The sequence below is a fragment of the Chinchilla lanigera genome, unplaced genomic scaffold (genome assembly GCF_000276665.1).
Source record: "Chinchilla lanigera isolate Chin_1 unplaced genomic scaffold, ChiLan1.0 scaffold00108, whole genome shotgun sequence".
NCBI classification, from domain to species: domain Eukaryota; kingdom Metazoa; phylum Chordata; class Mammalia; order Rodentia; family Chinchillidae; genus Chinchilla; species Chinchilla lanigera.
Genome location: NW_004955509.1, coordinates 566,973 through 576,670, shown reverse-complemented (window position 1 = coordinate 576,670; position 9,698 = coordinate 566,973). Strand labels below are relative to the sequence as shown.

Below are 9,698 nucleotides of genomic sequence, written 5' to 3'. Positions count from 1 at the left end.
ACAAAGAATGTTTGAACTCTGCATATGTGATGTGATGCAGTTTTGAGATAGTCCAACTCAGAAATGTTTTTCTATTTATCGCCTCTAGCAAACACGGTTTAAGAGTTTTTAAAAATTACTATGACCCCAATTCATGTACCTGCTGGTGGTATATTTTTTCATGTGTTGGTAATAACAGCCCAATCTAGTGCTGTTTACAACCTGGAAAATCTAGACTCCTAATGATTAAAATAGCTGAGGTACAGTTGTAGCTCATACACAGTGCTACTTTGAGAAATTCTTTGGCTAATTTGTATTTGATGTGGAAATTGTATAGTTTCACTGATTTGATTATGTTTCATGTAAGGAATGGAAGTGGTCCACAAGAAAACCTGTTTTTGTTTTGTTTGCTTGTCTGATTTTTTTTTTGTTGTTATTTTTTTGTTTCATTGGGGGTTTTTTGTTTTTTCTTTTGTCTTTTTGAGACAGGGTCTCACTATGCAGTTCAAGCTGGCCTTGAGCTCACTTTGTAGCCCAGGCTGGTCTACAACTTGCAAAGATCCTCCTGCCTCAGCCTCCCAAGTGCTGAGATTACAGGCATGAGCCACCACGCCCAGCTATTTTTATATTTTTATTGTTTTGGGGTTTTTTTGACTCCCATAATAGAGTGCTATAAGCAATACTCAGAAAATGAAATATTTTACACCTAAGAATAATACTTCTTACTACTAAGAAGGTATAATAATTACTACTAATCGGTTTGATAAGGTTACATTTTTAATACAGTGTATTCTATTTCCAGTTAGAATATATGATGTTGTGTTACTAAAGTGGCTAAAAAACCAAACTAAGAATTTGTTTAAAAAGACTTGCCAAAATTTACTTGACTGTTGAATCTTCCTTGAATATCCAGCTTTTAAAGGGACTTCTTAAGAAGCCTATAAACTATGCATGATGAAAATTTTTATATTTTATTGAAGAATAGCCATTGGTTTACTCATCATATCTATGGAATCATGGCTATAAATAGCTGCTTAAAAATTGTGTGACTTGTAAGTTAACTTAATCTCATTTCTTACATAAATATTACACTATGATGTTGAATAACATCTTTAGTAGGTATAAACTGTCAGTGTTGACTTCAGTGAAACTCTTGAGTAATCAAATAGATAAAAGCATGTTTTGAGTAAAATACTTAGGTAGATTTCTACTTGATTTGTATTGTGTATAGATGTAACAACATCCAGTATTGACTGTGGCCTGACAGATAAAAGTATCAGAAAGAAAATGAGGTTCTTTGTGTTACCTGACTGTCATAAACAATTAAAAGGATTTATATTGGTTTAAGATGTTTATACTGCTCAGTAAGGGTTAAGTTTCATTTATATAGTTAGGAATACCCCAAATCGTGGACTACTTGCTGTCTTTCCTTTACCTTAAACCAGTCCCCCCTTTTTATTTAAATTTTGAGATGGGATCTCACTAAGTTGCCCGAGCTAGGCTCAAACTTGCAGTCCTGCCTTAGCCTCTCAGAGTGCAGCCACTGAGCTTTTTCTCCTTGCTTTTTTTCTTTCGTATTCAGGAAAGAACAGCTTCTAAATTAAGTCTTAGTGTAGGTGTGAAAAAGCACTAGACTCTCAGGTATAAAATGAACTGAGTGATTTGGAGAGTATATTGGACTTTGTCCCCACCCCCAGTACTCTTGAGGCAGTGTGCTAGAAGGGGAACAGCAGAGGCCCTTGGGGTCCAGTGTCCTGTACCACAACCCCACCCTGCCCTCCACTGCGGATAACTACAAGTGCTTTCTCCAGCTTGTCTCAGATTCAGGCTCCAGACCTATAAGATGGGGATGATTAGAACGGTACCTGCCTCACAGAATTGTTGGGAGGATTAATAATGTAAATGTTTGTGTATGTGATGCACTCAGAACAGTGTCTGCCTCTTTTTCACTTGGATGTGGAGGACTGTGTAAGAAAATGCATGTCTTCTGTACTGTCTATTTACCAGATCTTTGCTTGCAGTCTTGATTCCTATCATAGAAGGAACATGTAGAATATATATTTGTATATTCATGTGGACACAAATAATTGCTTCCAACCTTATTTAAAAATTTAGGATAAGACTAAGAAGTCACAAAGTTGCTTGAAGATATTTTATAGAATACCAGCTGCTCTATATTTCTTTATAGAAAGTTTATAGGTACTAGTATTGATGGCTATGGATATATTTCATTTTTAAGTTTTAATGAACCATTTTACTACAGGTTCATGATAATTAATTAGTAGTGACTGGTTTAGAGGTTTCTTTTCTCACCATGTGTAATACTGTAAAAAAATCATGCAAACTACTGCAATTAGAAAATAAAATATAAATCAGCTTTGAACAATGTATGCAATTGATTCTTTTCAAACTGCATAACATTTTAACTAAACTTCCATGGTGATTTCCCGAAAATTGATTGTTTTAAAAAAATTAAGAAAAGATATGTTTTTCACTTTTTTTATCTTTGTTTTTGACTCTTTGAACTGAATGAATCTATTTAATCACATCCCCAATATGGGGTTGCATTTACTAGCAAAAAAATTTGTTGAAAACCTGTGCTGAAGACATGTTCTATAATGGTAACTCAACAGTCCAGAATAATCTCAGATTGCCAAAATCACATTCAACGGAGCTGCTTTTGTACTATGCAAAGACCTATAAGTGAAGTAAATATATTTTTGGCCAACTTGCCCACTTTTAAAAGGCTAGTCTTGGGCTGAGGATGTAGCTCAGTGACGCAGCACCTGCCTGGCAAGCACAAGGTACGTAGATAGGTAGATAGTCAGTCAGTCAGTCAGTCTTTACTGTTCCAATCAGGTCTTGTTTAGTTCACAACTTGATAATGGTAGATCAAAAAGTAGGGCCAAAAACTGAGTCAGCTCACATTGTTCGTTATTGTCAGATACAGAATTATTTGTATTTTGCAGATTATAAAGTTCATTACATGTTACATATTTATGATTTTGTGTGTGTTTTTTGAGACAAGGTCTCGCTGTGTTGTTAAGGGTGGCCTTAAACTCACTATGTATCCTAGGCTGGCCTCAAACTCACGATGATCCTCCTGCCTCAGCCTCTCAATTGCTGGAATTCCATATGTACACCACCACACCGGGCTCATATTTATGATTTTAAACATCTTTTGAACCAGGGCCTTGCACATGGTAGGCAGGTGTTCTACCACTGAGCTATGTCCCGAACCCTGGAATTTTCTGAATTTAATAAATGTGGGAATATTGAGGAAAAAGTTAAACTCAGTTTTTCTATACTCTCAATCAACACAGATTTCTGTGACCACATAATTAGATTTCTTCCCCACATAACAAGCAAGCAGTCATTTTTGCAGGAGGCAGACACTAGCTGAATGCCCTATAATTTAGTTCTGACACTAGCTGAAGATAGCTCACAGTCTCCAAGGCTGTAACCCGTACCATACCTCAGATGTTGATCACCAGCTCCAAGTTGTTTACCTGTGCTTCTGACCTACCAGCTTCAAGGTTTTCACAACCCCTTCGTAGGACTGATTAATTTGCTAGGGCAGCTCACAGAACTCAGGGGGATACATGTACTCTTTACTACCAGTACAAAGGATATGATGAAGGGTACTGATCAATGCCCAGATCAAGAGAGAAATGGGGAAGGGACACACAACTACCATTCCCATAGGAGCCACCCTCTATGTTTGGGTATTCTGAAGCTCTGAACCCTGTGCTTGAGGCCGTTCTTCATAATGCTTTGGTCAAAACACCATATTGCAGCACATTGAATACAAAAGTAGATAGGAGACCATCTTCTGTTAAGCCAAAGAGATTTGCAAAAATTTGAATGCCATCTCAAATGTGGGTTTTTTGGTCACTTCTCATTAAAGTACATGAAGCATTGGGCTTACTATTAATATCTGCAGTTTTAAATTTATGTATAGTCCTATTCATTGAAAGCCCTCCCCTGAATGTGAAACCAGAGGGAGGATGGGCCAAGCGGATGATGGGGGGTGGAAATGGTCAGAGTATGTTGTTATGTGTGTATGAATGTGCCGAAAGGAAAATCATCAACCTGTGTAACCAATGTGCATTAATATCTACCATATGCACCAATAAAGTTGTGGAAAACATACATAATCATTAGTGGTAGAACTAGCTCACAAGTGGGCTTATCACTTGAAGGAAAAATTGACTTTTTTTGGCCAATGATACATTTGTACTTCTAAGGAAAATTAGAATTTTGGAACTGAAATTACCACCATTTTAGATAGATAGATTTGGATTCTTAGTTCTTACGTATAAAGTAGGAGTTAGAGGCTTTCTGTAAAGGACCAGAGAGTAACTGTTTTAGGCTTTGCCGGTCATATGGTCTCTGTTATAACTACTCAATTCTGCCAGTGTAGCACAAAACAAGTAGATTTTAAGATACTCAACTGTAGGTTTCTAGGAAACAAATGGGGGAAAGCCAGGAAAGTATTGAATGCCATTTAGAAAAAAGTAGGTTGTATTCTTGGATGCTCTCACATAGTGTTGTTAAGAAGGTATTCTCAAATCTGAGTTTAATATAATTTCAATTAATATTACAACAGAATTTGAGGATGGGTGATTAGAAAACCAAATAGATTAATATGGGGATTACTAATATAGCAGTCATTTTTAAAATGTGCACAGGGCTGAGAATGGAGCTCACTGGCAGAACATGTACTTCGCATGCACCAGGCCCTGAGATCGATCATTAGCACCAGACACACACAAAATGCAAAGAGGGAACTCCAGATAGTTAAGTTATACCATAAGTCATCATAAAAAAATGGCAGAAACCAGCAAGATTAGCTCAGAAGCAATGAGTTCTTTGTACATACGAATTTGATAAATGACAGAATGGCTTTAGAAACCATTGAGGGAAAGATAGATTAAAAGATGGTGCTGAGATAGGGAATTTGAGTCCCTTCCTCACACCATTCTGTAGGTTCTTTCTTGACTGTTTGTTTTGCTGTCCAGAAGCTGTTTGATTTGGTGTAATTCCATTTCTTAGGCTATCTTCTTCAATGTATGTTTTTTGGCCCGTTGGTCAAAGCTCAGATGGCTGAAGGCACATAAGGTTGTTTCTGTGTCTTCTGTTCATTCCATTTGTCTACTTTTGTGCCAGTATCATGCTGTTTTTGTTACTATAGCTTCATAATATAATTTGAAGTCCCAAATTGTGATGCCACTCCCCCTTTGCTCTTTTTGCTCAGTATTGCATTGGCTATTCTAAGTTTCTTTTGGTTCCATATAAATTTTAGGATTGTTTTTTCCAGTCCTGTGAAGAATGTTGGTATTTTAATAGGTACTACATTAAATCTAAATACTGCTTTAGATGATATGGCCATTTTAATGATAAGTCTACCTATCTGGGATTAGGAGAGGTCTTTCCATTTTCTATTTGCCCACTTCAGTCTTTTCTGAGTTTTATAGTTTTGGCTATAGAGCTTTTTCACCTCCTTGGTTAGGCTAACTGAAGGTTGATTCCATTTGACCCAACTACACTTCCCCTGAGTATATTCCCAAAAGAGTTAAAGACATCATACTACAGTGATATGTGTGTACCCATGTTTGTAACAGCACAATCACCAAGCTCTGGAAACAGCCTAGATGCCCATGAACAGATAAAAGGATAAAGAAAATGTGGTATGTATATGCAGTGTAATGTTATTTAGCCATAAAGAAGAATGAAGTCATTTCTAGGAAAATCGGTGGATTTTGAGACCATCATGTTAAGTGAAATGAATCATCCACAGTTAAGTATTGTATGGTTCCTCTTACATGGAAAATCCAAAAAGATAAAGAGTAAAGAAGATGGTAGGAAATGGAGGCAGACTTTGGGGAAGAGAAAGAGGATCAGAGGAAAGAGGGAGGGGAGGATGATTCGAAGGGGAGGTAAAAGGCTCCAAATGATCAAGAAATTATAGTAATTTATGTATGTCAAGCGTACACTAATAAAATTTTAAAACAAAAATTATAATAGTCCCCATGTTCTTATTAACTTTACTTGATCCTACTAGGCTTCCATACAGTTCCAGGTACTGGCCCTGACTTGCTTGCTTCCCTGCTCATTTGTGTCTCTTAATTCCCTCTGGCTTGCTCAGCACACTTGCATCCTACTCCAGGCACACCTTTGGGTGTGTTGGGAACACGTTCATCACAAACATTTTTGTCCCACAGAAGGATAAGCTTTCTTCCAAGAGTCCCAGATGCCAATTCCTGAGGGCTTCAGCTCCATTTTTCTTTTAAATTGAGATATAATTTACACACCATAAAATTCACCTGTTTAACATATACAATTCATTGGGTTTTAGTATACCTACAGTTATGTAATTTTACTCTAATTCTAGAACATTTCCATCATCCCCCAAAGAAATTTGCACTCATTATTCAACTTCATGTGTTTGGGAGAGGTGGTACAAGGGGATCTAACCCAGGAGTGCTCTACCACTGAGCTACATTCCCAACCCGTTTTATTTATTTTTTTATTTATTTATTTTAACAGTACCCGGGACTGAACGCAGAGCCTTGTTGATGAGCTGCATCCCAAACCCTTTTAAAACTTTTTTTTTTAAATTTTGAGACAGGATATTTCGAAATTCTTACATTGCCCAGCCTGGGCTCAAAATTGTGATCCTCCTGCCTCAGCCTTTCTAGTACCTAGGATTATAGGCCTGTATCACCACACCTGGCTTCAAATTCTTTTTTTTTTTTTTAATTTTAAAGATAAAAGAACGAACACATTAACATACACACAGACATAAAACAGACAACTGGGCATGGTTGGCGCATGCCTGTAATCTCAGCTCACGGGAGGCTGAGGCAGGAGGATCGTGAGTTCGAGACCAGCCTGGGTTACAAAGTGAGTTCAAGACCAGCCTGAACTGCATAGCGAGGCCCTGTCTAAAAAAGACCAAAAAAAAAAAAAAAAAAAAAAAAACACCACAATATTATTTTTTTTTTTTTGGTTTTTCTCCAGTACCGGGAACCGAACTCACGACCTTGCGCTTGCCAGGCAGGCGCTTTGCCGCTGAGCTAAATCCCCAGCCCCTACCACAATATTCTTAATCATGTATTTCCTTTCTCTCCCGAGATGGGACTAAAATCCTCCAGAATAGTAGCACTCTGGGAGGCTGAGGCAGGAGGATTGAAAGTTCAAGCCCAGGGCGCAGTGGGGCACGTTTGCAGCATTGCCGGGAGTATGAGGCCATCCTGGGCAACGTAGTTCAATGCTGGTTTGAACTGCATGAAGAGACGGTCTCAAAGGGAAAAAGAAAAAAAAGACTAGTCTGGCCAGCTTAGGGAGACCCTGTCTCAAAACAAAAACATAAAAATGGCTAGGGTTATAGCTCACCGTGTCAGTGTGAAGGCCCTGAGCTCAGTACGTAGTAGTCAAAACAAAATAAATCATCCAACGTACAGCATAGGGTTATCACTTGGCGGACTGTAAACACCTAGAGGCTTGGGGCCAGACAAAGATGTCTTCTTCGGTATGATTGGTTGTTATTTTGTGGTGCTGGAGATCCAACCGGAGGCCTCACACAAGCTAGGAAAGCGCCGCAGAACTACGCCTCCAGCTCCTTCAGTATGTGTCTGAAAAAAATGAATTTCATGGCAGGGGTAAAAGGATGTGTGTGTGTGGAGGTTCCTCTCCTCCCTACCGTGCCCATACACGCGGCACTAGCCTGAGGAACGCGTACCCCGAACGGTACCCAGAGCTGCAGCACTTTGTATGCAGACGCCCCGTGCGTGTAAACCTGCGCGAACTATGTAAGTATGTGTTCGTTCTGGGTGAACATGTGTGTGTACAGTGTGTGTGCACTGTTTACACAGTGAAGATGTGTGCGGCTGCTGTAACTGCAACCTATACATGTTCCGGGTGTGCACGTTGCGTGTGCATGCTGCGGGTAAGCACTGTTCAAACAACTACGCACCCTCTGTGCGCAGGTCTAATGTGCGCATGCACTGCGTACGGTGAGCAGTAAGGACCCACTTTGTCCCGCAGGAAGACTGTTGGCCATATTGCACGTGCACGCTATTCGCACGCTGCGTGAGAACCGTTGGGCCCAGAGCACGTGGGTACCCTGCGCGCGTGCGCGCGCGCGCGTTCTGTGAGAACTGATGCGCATGCGGGTGCGCGAGGGTCTGGTGCGGCGTTGAGCGCCAGTGTGAGAGCTGCGCGCGTGGTGTTAGAACGCGTGCGCATGCGGGCGTGCGCGAGTCTGGTGCGGCGCGGCGGGCTGGGCAGTGCGCCTGTGCGGCCGGCACATCCCGATGGAGCGCCGCGGCAGTTTCGGGTCCGGCGCTCGGGCTGAAGGGGCTTCGAGAGGCGTTCAGCTCCCGGCGAAGATAGCTGAGCCGGGCGCGGTGCGGACGTCGCCACCGAACCACCGTCGCTCGGGTAGGGCCCTGGGAGTAACCCGGCGGGAGCCGGTTTTTCGGACCCCCGGGGGAGGGGGCGGGGCAGGGGGGGCGGCCGCGAAAGGCCTTCGTTATGCAGTGAGGGTGCGGGCGCGGCGCAGGGCATGACCCGCGCTTGCCGGGTCTGGGTTTATTGGGGCGCGGGATCCTTCGAAGGTTGCGCTCCTCTCTCTGCCGGCGGCTCGGACCCCTCCCGGTCTGGCCCTTGCGAACGGATACCTCAGGGTGGCTGTGGGAGGGCAGGAGGTGTGTTTGGGATGGAGGTAGCGGGGCCTACGTTTGATGTCCGAAGGGATTCTGGGATGCTAGCCCCTGTCCTCGAGAAGGAGCCAGCGGGGCGGACACTGAGGTGGCCCAGGCGGTCTCCCACGTTCGCCTTGGCCTGCTCAGCCGCCGTCTGTGGTCCCGGCAAACGCGCACCAGCGGGAGCTGCAGCCCACGCCGAAAGTGGCCCAGCTTTGCGCTTCTTGGCGTCCCTGGAGGACGAAACCGGCGGGCCACACCGCGGCAGAGACGGAGCGAGCGGCCGGGTCCGGGTGTCCCCCGCCGCCCAGTGCGCTCCCTGAGGTCTAGGGTACTAAGCTGCCCAGGTGGAGGCCCCTTCCCGTAAGAGCTCAGCGAATGAGGCTGCTGCTGCGGAGAGCCATGGGGAGCTGGCCCCACACTGGCCACCGCAGCGGGGGCTTGTGAGGGCACTCAGCAGAATGTGATAAGCACGTCTGGAGTCTTCTGGTGCTTACGTTCTGTAAAGTGGTTGCAGGTAGTGCGGGGGTGTAAGCAACTTGGAAACCAGTTTCGTGCTATTTTTACTGGCAACACCTTTTATTTGTTTTATTAGGAATTATTTTTAAAATTTTTTTAACTGCAGTCTAGCAAGCACACGAAAAGCGCAAAATCTTTGTACGATTTGTTGAATTATCACATAGGAAAGATATGAGTGTTTTATAGAAGGTGTATCAAGAAAAGAAAGAAGCGAAATATTTTAGTCACTTACAACATGCTTTTCATTGGAGTAAGGGGCAGTAGTTTCTGATTGGGCCTTCCGTTGCGTCAGCGGATGGCTTAAATCATTTTCAGTTTGTGATTTTATCATTTTCATTAAAGGCAAAACTTAATAAATAATCACAGGATAGTGATATACTTAAATACCTTTTAAACCTGTGTTTCTGCATTCAAACTTTTTGCTTGAGAAACTCAAGCTGCACCTAGTAGGGAAGAACCCAGAAACCACCCACCAGACCTTGTCCTCCCTGG

General features: G+C 42.3%; 1 protein-coding gene across 1 annotated transcript in view; it reads left to right on the top strand.

The window, feature by feature from the left end:
• Window positions 1–8,080: 8,080 nt before the first annotated feature.
• Window positions 8,081–9,698, top strand: part of Map7d2 (MAP7 domain containing 2) — a gene marked incomplete in the record, with an annotated part of 121,538 nt that continues 119,920 nt past the window's right edge. Inside the window, 1 exon segment of the mRNA XM_013506304.1 lies at window positions 8,081–8,424. Coding sequence (XP_013361758.1) covers window positions 8,298–8,424 — 127 coding nt within the window.